Source organism: Denticeps clupeoides, chromosome 20 (genome assembly GCF_900700375.1).
Source record: "Denticeps clupeoides chromosome 20, fDenClu1.1, whole genome shotgun sequence".
NCBI lineage: Eukaryota > Metazoa > Chordata > Actinopteri > Clupeiformes > Denticipitidae > Denticeps > Denticeps clupeoides.
In genome coordinates this window covers 13,059,895-13,075,508 of record NC_041726.1, presented here as the reverse complement: position 1 = coordinate 13,075,508, position 15,614 = coordinate 13,059,895, and the positions used below count along the sequence as shown (strand labels likewise).

The 15,614-nt window shown below is 48.6% G+C and overlaps 2 protein-coding genes and 1 non-coding gene across 4 annotated transcripts; 1 reads left to right on the top strand and 2 right to left on the bottom strand.

Annotated features, from left to right (window-relative positions):
• The first annotated feature begins 1,023 nt into the window (after positions 1-1,023).
• On the top strand, positions 1,024-5,975 carry hax1 (HCLS1 associated protein X-1). Its single transcript, XM_028963871.1, has 7 exons — positions 1,024-1,189; positions 2,376-2,626; positions 2,743-2,960; positions 3,037-3,097; positions 4,812-4,933; positions 5,444-5,543; positions 5,624-5,975. The coding sequence occupies exons 1-7, from the start codon at positions 1,119-1,121 to the stop codon at positions 5,698-5,700; spliced, it is 900 nt and encodes a 299-aa protein (XP_028819704.1). The 5' UTR covers positions 1,024-1,118; the 3' UTR covers positions 5,701-5,975.
• Positions 5,976-7,186: 1,211 nt separating this feature from the next.
• On the bottom strand, positions 7,187-14,971 carry znf687b (zinc finger protein 687b). 2 transcript variants are annotated; one of them, XM_028964405.1, is made up of 10 exons: positions 14,836-14,971; positions 11,137-13,441; positions 10,584-10,876; positions 10,313-10,497; positions 9,860-10,036; positions 9,523-9,685; positions 8,882-9,223; positions 8,670-8,782; positions 8,244-8,346; positions 7,187-8,154 (listed from the first exon to the last, which is right to left on the bottom strand). In XM_028964405.1, the coding sequence occupies exons 2-10, from the start codon at positions 13,418-13,420 to the stop codon at positions 7,540-7,542; spliced, it is 4,275 nt and encodes a 1,424-aa protein (XP_028820238.1). In that variant the 5' UTR covers positions 13,421-13,441; positions 14,836-14,971; the 3' UTR covers positions 7,187-7,539. The 2 variants fall into 2 exon arrangements, with proteins under 2 accessions (XP_028820238.1, XP_028820239.1); XM_028964406.1 differs by lacking the exon at positions 14,836-14,971 and adding an exon at positions 13,700-14,730.
• Positions 9,326-9,463, bottom strand: LOC114770931 (small nucleolar RNA SNORA13). The gene has a single exon (XR_003743515.1). It is a non-coding gene; the product is annotated as a small nucleolar RNA SNORA13 (small nucleolar RNA).
• Positions 14,972-15,614: the final 643 nt, after the last annotated feature.

The window sequence follows — 15,614 nt, the reverse complement described above, 5'->3', positions numbered from 1 at the left end:
TATGTTATCAAATCAAGTACTCTGCTAGCTCCCCTTAACTTTACAAAGTAATATATCTTGTTTTAATGCACAGTGGACCAAGCAAAGCTGGGGCGTAAACCTCTATGACTTGTATATGGTTTGAAAACTATTTTCTGCTGCCAAATAGAATTGCTTTCTTAATTACTCCCTGTTTTGCAATATCTAGCCAATCATATATAATTTATGATTGGAGCAAACATTTTCCTTTTGAAATGCAGTGCATTTATTACAAATATGAGCCTTTTTTGCGATCATGTGTGATTTTGCTGTTTTGGTGTGCAAGATGTGAAGACACAAACTTGAATCATTCCACGGCAGTTTTGAAAGGTTTGATGTAGTCCTTGTGCGTTGTAAACTTCATCTTTTGATAAATTCTATTAAAACTATTCAAATGCCCCCATTAGAACAGTCCTTAATTCAGAAGATGAAACCTGGGAAGGTATGTTACATTTCAGTGTGATTTTTTTCTTACTCACTGGGTCATAACATGCAGGCCATGTATTTTTTGGAGAAGTGGATAAATTGTACCGCATCCAGTAGCAGCTGCTTCCTTTAGGGGTCGCTGTCTGGCAAAAGTGGATGTTTCGTTGACATCGAAAGGTGATTTCAAACAGAACTATTTGTCCTATATGCTCGGTCAACGAAAGCGGCCTTTAAATAATATGATGTAACAGTAATTGAGGGTGGTGCTTCATTAACAAGTATTAAAGTAAATAACATCCATATTATATCAAGACATGCGCACACGCACAGAAAATGTGTATCACTGAAATATATATATTCTCTTACCTCGTTTTTCTTATTGAGTAGGATTAACCGAAAACTAACCAAATTCAGAGGTCTAAAAATGTCCCTAGTGGGCGCAGTCTATTTTGAAGAGGAGACGAACACGGTCGTCTGTGCAGGTTCCATACGTAATACACGAAGAACACATTCTAAATGCGCGTTTTGTTTTAGCTGTACGGTAATTTTTAGGCCGTTTATACGTCCATAATGATGTACCGTAAATGTACGACTGCACGCGCAGTGGTGTTCTGTCGTGGGTTGCTGGCTTCGTTGGCTGCCTTGAGTGTTTTTAGCGCAGCAATTAATGTTAAATGAGCGTATTTGACCTTTTTCGTGGCTTTTTTGGCCTCCCAGGTGGCTACTACAGAGGAGATGGTCCGAGGTATGTCACTACAGCCGGCCGAAATGAATCTGTCCAGTGTGTATCCGGACGGTTTAGCTAGTCTGCTAATTTTTTTTTGTAACCGTCCTGTCGTGTTTCACATATAGCGAGTTGGTTCGATAAAAATATAAAGTCTTACGTTTCATAAAGGGAAATGAGCGAGGACTGCGAGTGACGCAGTTTAGCTGAGGTCCTTGTCGTGGGGACGGATCGAGGTTTTTACTTGCTGGACCCACACTGAGATGAAGTATAAAGCCAGTCGGTAAAAGCCAGTTTTTACAACATATGATGTCGTCTATGGAGCTGCTGTTCATGTGGAAATGAAATAAAGATGTCGTTTAAAGAAAACTGGTGTTTATAGTTAATCTGCTCTGTCTGTGTGACGTCACCGCACTTTTTATTTATTTTTGTGATGTGCGTAAACAGTGGAACTGAGATTCCAACATTAAAACACATCAATATTATGGGAGATTTGGTGTGTGTGGGGGGGGGTTATAACTTTGATTTGCTGTTGCTCCTTAAATAATGCTGCTGTTCATCAAAATTAAAACAATTTCAATTATATGCGTTTTCCTAAATATCTAGTGTTTTAAAACTAAACCTTCCTTTTAAATGTGGTTGGTAGTATCATAGTTTCCATATTTAAATTATTTTTTTGGCCTCCCAGGTGGGCATTTATCAGACTGATTGAAACCATATTTACAGGGACCGTCTGGGGTTAAGTGTCTTGCTCAGGGACATTGATGGTAGTAGTGAAATAGTGAAAGTGATCAGTTGTCACATGTGACGCAGCAGCACGCACACACACACACACACACACGTGTCCTCTGCTTTTAACCATGTCCGGGGAGCAGTGTGTGAGGACGGTACTTTGCTCAGAGGCTCAGAATTCGAACCAGCAACCTTCCAATTACGGGTTCGCATCCCTATCCGCCAGGCACCCACTGCCCTACTAAGTGGGGTTTGAACCTGGGACTTTGTGGTCTTCTGGTTCTCGGTGTGATCTCGGTCACTTATCTGAAGTGTTCTTTGTTCTAATGTGTGAAGACGTACTAAATTGTGACTATTTGACGTTTACTCAATTTAACTCTCTTTCGTTTGCAAAATAGATGAAGTATAATATATTTTTGGCCCAAAATTCTGAAGCATCACTGTCAGTGAGTAAATAACAAACTGTTCCAATCAGGGACCCTCTCTTCAGTGGCCTGACTCATGATGAAGAGGAAGATGATGATGACGAAGTGGAGGGTTTTCAGTTTGGGATGAGTGATGGATTCCGGGAACAGGACCCTTTCGATGATCGTTTAAGGTTTGGCTTCAGCTTTGGCCCCGGCGGAACGCGCTTCCATGAGCCTCGCGTGTTTGGAGAGATTTTCAGGGAAATGGAGGAGATCTTCTCTGGGCTGGGCCACTGGGAGGAACAGCATGGACGTTTTGGTATTTCTACTCTACCAACACAGCCTGTTGATCCGTGTATGCTGTATGAGTGTCTCTCTCTCTCTCTGAGGATTCAGGTAGAGAACCCTGTCCCCCTCCCCTCCTTTTCACTTCAGGAATCCCTAGCATTGGACTACCCACCGTCCCAGAGAGTCCAGAGTCTAGAGCAGGAGGGTGGGGCGGAAATTCCCTACGAGACTTCATGCTCAAGTCTCCAGATAGCTTGCCTTCCATACCTCCTCCATCATCAGCACCTTCAGGGGTTCCCAGAGGTGATGACACAGGTCCTCATGTCCCTAATTCCCCTTTCCATCACTGGAGACCATTTTCCAAGGTACCATGGTGAAGCTCTGACCATTTGTATGCTGCTGATTTCATCTACTTATCATGTTTCTTTTGTTTTTTACAAGTTTCATGACCTTTGGAAAGAAGAAAGGTTAAAGGAACAGCAGCAGTGCAGGGAAGATGGAGGTTTGTATTAATAACTCATGTCTCATTTCATGACTTGTTCATTTTGGCATTAGTTCTATAATTTCTGTAAATTCTGTAATTTCAAAGCCTTTCTTGTGTTCTCTGCATTTAACCCATCACTGTGTGCGGTCACATCATGGAGGAGGGGTTGAGTGTCTGTTTAAATACACTGCTCAAAAAATAAAGGGAACAAAAAATAAGATATCTTAGATCTGAATGAATGAAATATTGTTATTAAATACTTTGTTCTTTATATAGTTGACAAGTTATCAATGGAAATCAAATATATCGACCATAGTTGATCTACCACTATGTACCATCCGACCTCTACAACTAACACAAAATGCAGCAGCACAACTGATCTTCAACCTTCCCAAGTTCTCCACACCGCCCCTCTGCTACGCTCCCTCCACTGGCTCCCAGTAGCTGCACGCATCAGGTTCAAAATACTGATGCTGGCCTACAAAGCCAAACATGGAGTAGCACCATCCTACCTCACAGCCCTTATTACACCTCACACTGCACCTCGTATACTCCGAGCCTCCAGTACTGCTCGCCTGGTCCCTCCATCTCTGAAGGTAAAAGGAAGATATTCATCTAGACTCTTCTCCGTCTTGGCCCCTCGGTGGTGGAATGAACTTCCCCTCGAGGTCAGAACAGCTCAGTCACTGAGCACCTTCAAACAACAGCTCAAGACCTTCCTCTTTAGAGAATATTTAGATTAAATTGTAATTTTCTTGTTGTCGAACTTTGTGTACAGAATCTACAACAGAGTGAATAAAATAGATGTATTCATAGTTGGGGTCCTAGTGAACCGGAATTGATCTCTTCATCGATGGTAACTTGAAAGCACGTTGTAAGTCGCTCTGGATAAGGGCGTCTGCCAAATGCCGTAAATGTAAATGTAAATGTAGGTCTGGATTTAGTCACACTCAAAATTAAAGTGGAAAAACACACTACAGGCTGATCCAACTTTGATGTAATGTCCTTAAAACAAGTCAAAATGAGGCTCAGTAGTGTGTGTGGCCTCCATGTGCCTGTATGACCTCCCTACAACGCCTGGGCGTGCTCCTGGTGAGGTCCCAGACACAGACTAAAGCATCCATGGATGGAGCGAGACATGATGTCCCAGATGTGCTCAGTTGGATTCAGGTCGAAGGAGCGGGTGGGCCAGTCCATAGCATCAAGGCCTTTGTCTTGCAGGAACTGACGACACACTCCAGCCACATGGTCTAGCGTCGTCTTGCATTAGGAGGAACCAGGGCCAACCGCACCAGCATATGGTCTCACAAGGGGTCTGAGGATCTCATCTCAGTTCCTAAGGACAGGCAGGCTACCTCTGGCGAGCACATGGAGAGCTGTGTGGCCCCCCAAATAAATGTCACCCCCACACCATTACTGATCCACTGCTCATGCTGGAGGATGCTGCAGGCAGCAGAACGTTCTATACTGTGGTCACCACCTGCAGGACCACGCCTTTATTGGGGACATCCTGCTAATCGCATATAATTTCCACCTGGTGTCTATTCCATTTGCACAACAGCATATGAAATAGATTTTTAATCAGTGTTGCTTCCTAAGTGGACAGTTTGATTTCACAAAAGTGCAACCGAATTGGAGTTACATTGTGTTGTTAGTGTTCCCTGAAATTTTTTGAGCAATGTACATTGAGATTATTATGATTTATATTAATTATTTTTCATCTTTCATCCAGATCTGGATTCACAGGTCTCCTCTGGTGGACTTGACAAAATTTTTACCCCACCCTCCTCTCAGCCACGGACTCGTTCGTTCTTTCAGTCTGTCACAGTCACTAAAGTGGTGAAGCCAGATGGGGTGAGTGCCATTGCGTTGTTGGCGGGAGAATGTAGATGTTTCTAGATCAGGAGTCGGCAACCTTTAACACTCGGCGCCGCTCTAGCCGGCCTTCCCAAAAGAGAAAAGCAAGCGGGAGCCGCACATTTCTTTCTACGTGTAAAATGAAGAGGACCCTGCATATGTTGGATTAAAAAAAAAAAAAAACCTAGGCTAGTGCGTGTTTTTTTTTTGTTTATTTGGAAAATTGCATGTGTGTGGAGTGTTTGTGTCGAGGGGGTGAACGCTGACAGAAATGCGTTTTCTACGCTGTTTATGGTTTTTTACTGTTTTTGTTTTTTTAAATAACCGGCCGGACATGTTCAGGGAAAAGTCACGCTAACTTGCTAAAGGTAGCAAAATTATGAAATATTTCAATCTTTCTCGTTAGTGACCGTTTCAGGGGGGCTCGGGATGGGTCTGGGGATAAAACTACTTTTTTATTTGGCTTAAGAAATGAAACAATTCTTCAATAAATGTCTGCTCTCGCAGACTATAGAGGAGCGGCGTACAGTAAGGGACGGGCAAGGGAAAGAGGAGAGCACCGTGACCCGGTCTGGCCCACAGGACTCCACTGGGCCTTTTATACCTGGTTAGTGTGAATCTGTCCACAATACAGAGATGCTCTAAATCTTTTTGTTATAACTGCAATTTGCCTTTTCTCTGCTCTAGACGCATCTGGGCCCAGGACAGACCTACAGGACGGTTTCTCCTTGTTCCACCGTTTTTTTGGAGGCTTCAGAGGCTGAGGTTGACACTGACTAACGTTAGTGGTAGTTAAGAGGAATGCTGTTGCCAGTTTGAGTGTTAACATAATTATTTAATATTTTATTAACTTCTACACAGACAATGTGTATTTGAAAGGATGTGTATATATATATATTATGGAAATATATTAGAAATAAATTTGGCATGAAGGGCACCAACAGGAAAGGTTTTGCGTTAACGTGTAGATTCAATATGCAACATATATTTTTGTAAATTAAGCTGGGCTATGATTTGTGTGAATAAACCTTAAAAAATGTTTCGTATTATTGATTTATATAATATAAGGGTTTTCTTTCCTCCTTTCACACAAGATGCCTCCTGCTGTCTGAAAGTGAGGTTATAACAGGTATTTCACCCTTTAAATCTATAATTAAAAAAATTAGTAAACCATTTCAAGTGAAAGTGAAGTGATCGTGAAACACTGCAGTACAGCACATGGTGACAAAAAAAATGTGTCCTCTGCTTTTAATCATCTCCGGAATTGAACCAATAACCTTCTGGTTTTGGGTCCGTTTCTTTACCTGCTAGGTCACCACTGCCCCCCAGTGGAAATTGAACGGAAAAGCTTTTCTAAAAAAGGTCCCTAAATTAATATTTTCTGATTTCAGTTCAGAACTTATTATTTTGGCTAATGTTTTTAATTTTTTAGTGTTTGGTTATAGCCAAAAGTTGCTAGAACTGCCATTGAAGTCAAATTTACTCGCAGTACTGTACGATACTTACATTTATTATCTGAGTACATGATAAAAGTGTGGCAGTGATGCAAGCAGAAATCACAGGAAATGATGAGACGTACATGAGAGTTTCTGGATGGGATCACAAATGTTATTAGACTTTTTTTTTTTTTTTTTTTAAACAGGCTGTGATCCTTCAAGGATAGAAAATATATTAAAGAGGAAAGGGTGGTTTGATAAAAGCACAATTATGAAAAACACATCACACCTATGTTCTTTTCTCCATCTTTTCTAGTTATTGTTTAAAACCCCAAAACTGGAAGAAAAAACCCTGAAATCCATGACCAAATTCAACATTCAAAAAGGAACAAACCGTAACCTTCCCATTGTTAAATTACTGCAATATTCAGGTTGTCAGACACGGAAACGCGCTCCTGCAGGAAGCGCATGTCCCTTTTCCCCTCTCATTCACATTAAAGTTGACGTATGGAACACTCAAGGATCACAGAGTTTGTCATGCAACATATTAAGAGTTCGTACAGTAGACATACTCATATGATCAACTCTCCCATTTGCCTAAATATATATATAAAAAAAAAAAACACAAATACAGGTGAGCAATATAAATAAATACAAATACAATGATGATACAGTTTCACTATTACTTAGAAACATTCTTTTAAATAATTAATTTAAAAACCCTTCACTTAGCACCCTTTTTGCCTCCATCGCTATTAAAACTGCAACCAGTATCCTGGCCTAACCATTTACAGCCTCCTACAGATATCTTGGCTTTTTTTTTTTTTTTTTTTTTAAGCGTTTAGACTTGTAATTACAGATGGAGGCTCCTGTAGTAGAGACATAAAAACCGACTGCAGGAAAAAGTGCTTTTCCTCTAGATCTAGGCAAGGGACTAAAAGGAACAGCTCCCCACTAAATATTCACACAGTGCTTCAGAACAGGACGGATGTGACCATCTTTAGGGGAGGGGGGGTACATTATCCGGTGCGGTGTTCAGTTTGTCTGACCATGGACTATATTTGATTAGGGCAACCGAGACACACCGGGACGATATTTCGAGGAAAAGAATAATAATTCTTCGACAGTAAAATGCATGACCTCTCCTTTTTCGGTTCATTTTCACTCTTACGCAGGTTTGTCGGTCTTGTGTGCCGCGATGAAGGCCATGCCGTGGGTGCGGAAGTGCGTGTTGAGGTTCGATAGCTTGTCAAAGCTCAGGCCGCACACGCGGCAGCTCACCCCGCCGTCGTCCCCCGGCCGCGGCGATGAGGGCGAGCTCCGGGGCGAGGAAGCCTGCGGCGCGGAGCCCGGAGGGGACGCGGCCGCCGAGGCTCCGCCGGAGGGGCGGCGCTCGTCCCGCACGCGGTGCGTGATGAAGCGGTGGCGCGCCAGCGAGCCGGCGGAGGCGAAGCACGCGCCGCACTGCTGGCACTGCAGGGAGGTCAGCGAGCCGGGGGGCAGCGAGGCCAGGTGCTGGGGGATGTGGCGCTGGAACTCCTCCCAGTCCTCGGTGGTGAAGCCGCACGGCGCGCAGCGGAACGCGCCCTCGTCCTCGTCCTGCTGGTGGGACGCGCCGCTGCTCTGGGGTTCGGGGCCGTGCTGGGGGTCCCCGGCGGCCGCCGCCGCGGCTGCGCGCGTCCTCTTCGCCGGGCTCTCTTCACCCGGTGCCTCCATGTCCTGCTCAGAAGAGCTGCCCACGCCTTCAGCCGCAGCGGAACGCTTCCTGGTGTTAGGAGGACCCTGTGGGTGTGGGGAGGGGGTCAGAAATGATCGGCTTGGTTTCAAAAAGACGAGAAAGAACAAAAAAAAGGAACACGTGTGAATCGGACCTGCCGATCGGCCGGCTGTCTTCCCCGGATCCCGTGTCTGACCCGGATGTGTTTCTCCAGGATGAGCCGGCTGCTGAAGGTGCGCTTGCCCTCAGAGCAGTACCTGCACGCAGAGAGACAGACAGCCTTCAACGGTCCACTTATTGGGGACAACCCCACTTATTACCATTTTGTCCCTGAGCAGGACACTTAACCCTGAGTGTCTCTGGGGGGGACTGTCCCTGTAACTACTGAATGTAAGGCGCTCTGGATAAGGGCGTCTGATAAATGTTTCCTATCTAGCATAGTGATTCCCAAACATTTCCTCCAGGGTCCCCTCATGTGACATTTCTATGAATGTGTGTGTCACATGAGGCCGTGCACCCCTACCAGGGGACCTGTAAACACGAGGGACAGAAGTGACACGAGTGGCTGTGCGGAGCTCACTGGCAGTGGAAGACTCTCTTATTGCCCTCGTGGATGACGCGAACATGGCGGCGAAGGCTGTTGGCTGAGCTGAAGGAACGCTCGCACATCCGGCACGGGAACTTCTTCATGGGCTACAAGAACACCAGACAACGGAGGACGGGGTTGAACTTTGAAAAAAATGTATTATTATTGATGAATGAATCATAAAAATCCACAAAACAGCTACCCACCTTGCCATGCTCTTTCCTCATGTGAGATATGTAGTCCTCTCGCTCGCTGTAATGTGTGCGACACTCCCGGCACCTCCACTCCATCACCCCCGGCTCCGGTGAGCTCGGCGGGTCGTCTCCTTCGTTCTCCTCCTCTTCCTCCTTCTCCTCCCCTTCTTCCTCTTGCTGCTCTTCCTCCTCCTGCCCCTCGCTCCACTCCTCTCCTTCCGGAGGGTCTGTTTTCCCGGGTGCCTTGGTTTTGGGCGGAGGGTGACTGGAGGTGGAGGTAGAGGTAGGGGTGGGGCTGGAGGCGGAGCCAGGAACAGATGCTTCTTGCTTGACGGACAGGCTCCTGTGCACAGTCTGTGAGTCGAGGGGGATAAAGAGGCATCAGACTTGGTGAAGGACCGCGAACGTAAGACGGTTAAAATGGTGAGCTGGATGAGCATCAGAACATGCTGGTTACAATGTGCTAGGGCGGAGCTTGGTACCAGATGACACCAGAGACACCTCGTGAAGGCCAGCCCAGACATTTACTGTATGCCTTATCTGACACCGCATTCATCCAGGGGAAGAGCGATGAACGGGCAACACGTAAAGGCAAGATATAGTTCTGCGCGCAGTGCACGTATCGCTAGGGTCGTGCCGTTAAAGAGACCAACCTTGATGTGTTCCATCATAGAACCTTTCTGCACGTAGAGTTTGGTGCAGTCAGGACACTTGAACACATGCACCTTCTGCTTGGCCAGGTGAGTATCAAAATGCATGTACAGCAGGGCTTTCTGGGTAAACACCGTGTCACACATGACGCATTTGTAGATCATCCTGAAATAAGGTTAAAAGGTAATATGGTTATTTAATAAAAGTAATCATAAAAATTATAATAGAGATAGAATTATAATACTAGAATAGATGAGATTAGACATTGGACCATTCATATTTGTATACAGGCAGCTCTGATGTTGATGTAAAATGGCCTAAATTCACACTTGAACATACTTGGCCTGCGCTCCGGTAAGGGTGGGGTGTTGGGTACTGATGTGGGCCTGCACACTTGGGGCAGATTTAAAGGCCATGGGGCAGTTGGGGCACTTGTGGAACACCTCACAGTGGGCCGTCTGGATGTGTGACTTGATCGAGTTCAGGCCTCCGAAGACCACCTGGCAGCTGGAGCACCTACGGGGGTCGTGAGTATTACAGAAGGGTGAAAAATGGCTCTCCTCCTCCTGCAGTGCTAATAAGTTGTCATTGGACAAGCACTGATAGGAATACAAGTACCGCCCAAGAAATGTAATAATAACAACAACAAAAAGCATTTTTATGAAAACTAACAAACGGACACAACTTGCAAACATGCAAGGCAAAGCAATATATATAAGTGACCACGGCTTGGAAAGCTTGAGATTTACGGGGGGAACGGGCCAGGGCAGAGCAGAGGTTGTGTATTCCCACCTGTAGCCGATGCGTCGGGCGAAGTGAAGACAAGACTCCTCCAGATGCGTCTGAAAACTGGTCTGCTTGGCCGTGCCCCCACACTCCGGGCACACGTGGGGCGCGCGGTGCTTGTGTACGCGTTGGTGGGCAGACACGCTACACCAGTTAGGCAGCATCATGGGAGGAGTGCACAGCATACAGGTCTGAGGAACAGGAAGAGAACAAAAAAAAAACCGTCAGGTTCCTGGCTAGAGACAGCCTGGCCGAGCTTCATGGTCTTTACACTCACTGAATTGGGCGTGGCTCGGAGCTGCTGGAAATGGCCCACGAGCTCAGCCTTGCTGGCAAATTGCGCCTGGCACTCGGGGCACTTGAAGTTGTTGTACTGCAATGCCTCGCCCTTCTTGCAGGCCAGCGGCAACACCGGCTGAGGGCTGTTGGGCCCTCGCCGGGTCGAGCCGGGCTGCGACGGGCTCGTGACCGGGGACGGGGACCCTTTCAGGGGACTGGAGGAGGACGAGGCAGATGGCTGCGGGGGCTGCGAGGGCGCGGTAGAGGCCGACAGGGACGGGGAGACGACGCCTGAAACAGAAAGCGAGGAGAGCGTTCTAGTACCTTCTAGTACGTCAGCGCTGTCTGCTGGTAGTAGCCTAGTGGGTAACACACTCGACTACGAACCAGAAGACCCAGGTTCGAATCCCACCTACTACCATTGTGTCCCTAAGTTGCTCCAGGGGGGACTGTCCCTGTAACTACTGATTGTAAGTCGCTCTGGATAAGGGCGTCTGGTAAATGCCATAAAAGTAAATGTTTTAAGAACAGGTAAACGCTGCCGGGGTTACCGATGGGAGTGGCGTCCAGCTGGCCGATCATCTGCTCCACGGTCACCGGCCTCATGACGAGGTGGGAGCACTGCATGACCAGGCCTCGCTCCTTGTGCTCCCGGGCGTGCAGCAGCAGGCTGCACTTGTTGAAGAAGGCCAGCCGCTTGGCGCAGTGGTTGCACGTCACCTCGATGCGGAGCGACCGGCGGTCGTAGTGGCGCACCAGGCTGCGCTCCAGAGCGAACGTGTCCCCGCACTCCAGGCAGCGGTATCCCGAGGCCGGCATGGGAAGACCCCACTCCGGGGGCGGCGGCGTGGAGAGGTCGGGCCGGTAGCTGGGCAGCAGGTTCTTGCTGTTGAGGATCTTGTTGAAGGCCTCGACGAGGCTGGACTGGCTGCGGGAGATCACCGCGCCCGTGCTGTTGACGATCGAAGCCGGCTTGCATGGCTGCTGGACGACCGCCGCCCCCCCGTTGGCGGTTTTCGAGGCCACCGGGCGTACGCTGATCCCGCTGACGACTGAGGTTACGGGCAAGGTTGCGGTCTTGGTAATGCTGACCGCTGTCGTGGAAACCTTGGTCTTGGACGAAACCGCCATCTTGCTCTGCACCTTGGTTGCGGCAGCAATCATGGCACTGCTCGCTTCCAACGTTGACACGGGCAGCGGTACGGAGCTCTTCCTTCCGGCGGCGTTGGTCTTTCGGACTCTGTTGACGGCAACCGTTCTGGCACCCGGCTGGGACTTGGACGGGTCTAGATTTTTGCCCGCAGCCAATCCAGCTCCTTTCGATGCCACCACGGTTCTGGTAATGCTTCCGGTGGGAGTTTTGATGGTCTTTATCCGAACTTTGAGGGGTCTTGATGATGCAGGACCGACAGGAGCAGTGCCGTCACCTGTTACAGATGTCGCACCACCACCATCCACGGCGTCTTTCTCACGGTCCTCCGGGACGTCTCCCTTCTTATTGTCGGTCCCTCTGTTTTCCTGTGCCTTGCTATCAGACTTGTCCACTTCCATCTCCTCCTCCTCTTCCTTAGGTTCCCTGAGACATAAGCTTGGTAAGGTCGAGGCCACTACGGGACTGGAGCTCCTCTTGGTAGCTGATGATGTTGCGCTGGATTTGGGGATCTCTGGCTCAGGGCTTTCAGGGGAATCCCTCTCGTCAATGACGTGCTCCTGTTTGAGGTCCTCTTCTGGAGATCCTTTGCTTGTTCCCATCTGAGCAGGTAGTTGAGGCCAATTCTGCTGAGCCTGTGGGGAAGCGGGCGAAGTCAGGGGTACGTCGCCTGGTTTTGGGTAGGATGAGGCAGAGGCGGACGCTGGGAGGGAAGTGGATTCGAACCCCCCCGCCGGAGATCTCACGCGATGGGCGAGTTTGGGTGGCATGCAAGTTGGAGAGTCCGGGCTTTCTTGGATCACTAACGGACCTCCGAGTTCTGCATCCGAGTCCTCCTCTTCTGAATCCAAACGTCTGTACCCGGAAGCCCCCAGCCTTAAACTACCGTTAAACGACTGAGGCGACACAGACCCCACTGAATGATGGGGGTTGTGGGATAAAGTGGAAGACGAGCTTGGAGCGGGAAACAAAGCCTTTGGAGGGGGTAAAAAAGGAGACACCATCCCGCTTGACCTTCCAGGAATGGTGGGTCCTTTCTGCTTCTCCGGTTCCTCCGCTCCTGCTTCTTGTTGCATGTGTTGCTGCTGCAACAGCTGCATCTTCCGAGCTCTTCCCACAGGATCTCCAGCTCCCTGAGACATCAGTGGTTTCAGCTTGTTGAACAGAACAGTGGTGTGTTTGGAAGGGCCGGCTGAGCCGGGGACGAACCCCCCGGCGTCAGGGACTGCCTTGGGAGCGCACAGTGCCCACGGTTCCCCGTTGGACTGGCCTTGATTCAGAGATGGCGGTCCGCTCGTGGAGCCAAATCCATTGTGATTAAGGGGTTCACCTGGGGCCAGACCCGGGCTCCTTGAGCTAAGCCGGGACCCAATTCCAACGCTGGCCCCATCTGGAGTCTCTCGTTCTGAAGCCGGCCCATCGCCTCCTTCAAGGCGAACCCGGTTTTTCACAATTACGCTGACAATTGAAGGATCAACATGAGGATCCGTGACTGGACTTGGGGGTCTCATATTAGCACCACCATCAGTCTCACTCTCCCCTGGTTTCCCCAGGGTCCCACTGCCTGCCCCATGATGTCCCTCCACGTCATCACGGGCAGACTGAATTGCCTCTTTGGCATCGATGTCAGGAATGTCAAATGCAGCCAGCAAGTCATCAAAATCGGGGGTTTTCATGTCCCCCATGCCGAGGCATTAGACACAATCCTGTAAAGAAATACGAACCCAGTGTCATTCCTCGCTTCAAAACAGACACGGTCACATAATCGATTTGAACAGTATTAATTTTCCCTTTAATAAGATTAATAGAAACAAACAACGTAACGCAGCACGAATGATGAATAATGTGATGTTCCAAATGTCTTTATATTTTATGCATGCGTCTCTCATCATGTACAGTAAGAGTGTGTCGGTACGTTAAACGCGGCCAGAAGACCACCACAACAAGGTCCATGGAAGACCTACCTGCCAATCACAGACGCAACAGATGAGGATAAATGTAAAATTATCCTCCCAAAAAATTAAAAAGTAAATAAAAATGCAACGTGCACACCAGCATCCAGTGGATTTGTTCTCGTGTTCGATTACGGACAATGATGGCCCGATGTCTTAATGCAGACGGTGGCCTAGCGGGTGAGACACTCGCCTACGGACCAGAAGACACAGGTTCAAACCCCCATTGTGTCCCTGAGCAGGACACCTAACCCCGAGCGTCTCCAGGGGGACTGTCCCCGTCACTACTGGCTGTAAGACGCTGTAGTAAAAGCTAAATGTCGTCGATCGCGCACCAACGAAGCGATTTAAAAAGTGAACCCATCCCGCGGTTCGTGAATGAATCGACACCAGACTAGACAGTACATTTCACCCCGAGGCGCGACGTCCCCCGGCTTCACCCCCGTCGCTACCGAGAGGTCGGGTGCCCGAGGTTTATCGTCAGATTCTACACGAACGTTCCCGTTTAAAACGCCCCTGTCGGGAACACGGAGCGGCGGACTCGTCCGCGACTCGGAGCTGCACGTATCGGCGCTACAATGACGGGGCCGGAGGCTAGTTAGCACAAACACAACCGCGCCGCCCGCGAATCCGGTCCCAGCAGCGACGAACGCTCCCAAGGCGCCGAAAACGACGGCTTTTCGCTTCTAAAGAGCAGCCTGCAGCCTGCAGCCTGCCCGATAAACGCTGGTTCCCGGCGGCTGCGCTCGTCCGAGTGAACTAGCCGGCTAACGTCGATCATTTGCGGGCTAAATCCCGACGGCTAGCGCGCTAGCCAGCGCCCCGGATGACCAGCGCGGCGATATTACGCGGCGCGGCGCTGCTTTTTCACGGCGACGCGCGGTTATTATCCGGCCCGCCGCGCTTCTCGTCCCCGCTGTACCACCACTCCGGACCGGCGACCCGAACGCGGGCGTCTCGGGGCGAGCCGCTCGGCTATTGCGGGATCCCCGCCTCCATGTCGGCTAGCTCCATGACGGAGCGCAGGGGCGCGGGGGGGAGAAGGGTCATTCCACCGCCGCGCTCTCACGCCGCGTCCGGCGAGCGAGCCTCCGGCGCGACGGTACCCGGGCGCCGGACCGCCGCGCTCCGGCACGTTTTCGCTTTACCTGGTGGCGAGATTCCCGGCCGCCGCGGTCCCGCAGAAGCGCCTCGGCTCCCCGGCGCCAAATGGAACGAGGTCGCCTCGGGGCTGGAACTATCCATCCCATCCCGACCACTTCTTACCAGCTGCAAATACACAACCACTGCGTTTTATCCATTCTTTTATTAGAACAGTACAGGTTTTGCACAATATCGCACATCTAATACTGTTTTAGCAGAATAAATGTAAAGATCGCGTTATATTTGTCGATCGTGAACACAGAAAAGGCAGAACGAACGTTTAAATGAATGCATTTATATTAATGTCGAGGAAAATGTGGATGCAGTATCTGAAAACTACTGTTTTTTTTTTTTTTTTTACACAAAATTATTACAATGATTTGTACCTTAATATTTCTTCAGCATGTCGAAATTGTATTTCGGATTTTCTTGCAACATAACATATAAAATTGATATTTCGATTCGACTCATAATATAGAGAATATTTTATCTTCGATGTAACTAAAGTTTTCATTGCATTTCAGTGGCTGCTAAATGTGATCCTATTCAGGAAAGTGAATATTGTAATATAATGCACGATGCTTAAAAAAGAATAAAATAGCTTTGTGTGCATGTTTCATGAAGCTGGCCGCAGATCTATGACCGAGCAAACATCTCCTAGTGTTTCCCTCTTTAGATATCTATCATATCTGACCCTTATAAAATCTTGGGGGTCCTGTTTCATCGCATACCTGCTCGATTCCCCTCCTAGTTTAATTCTCAGGTTTCACCCGGTGCCCCCTGC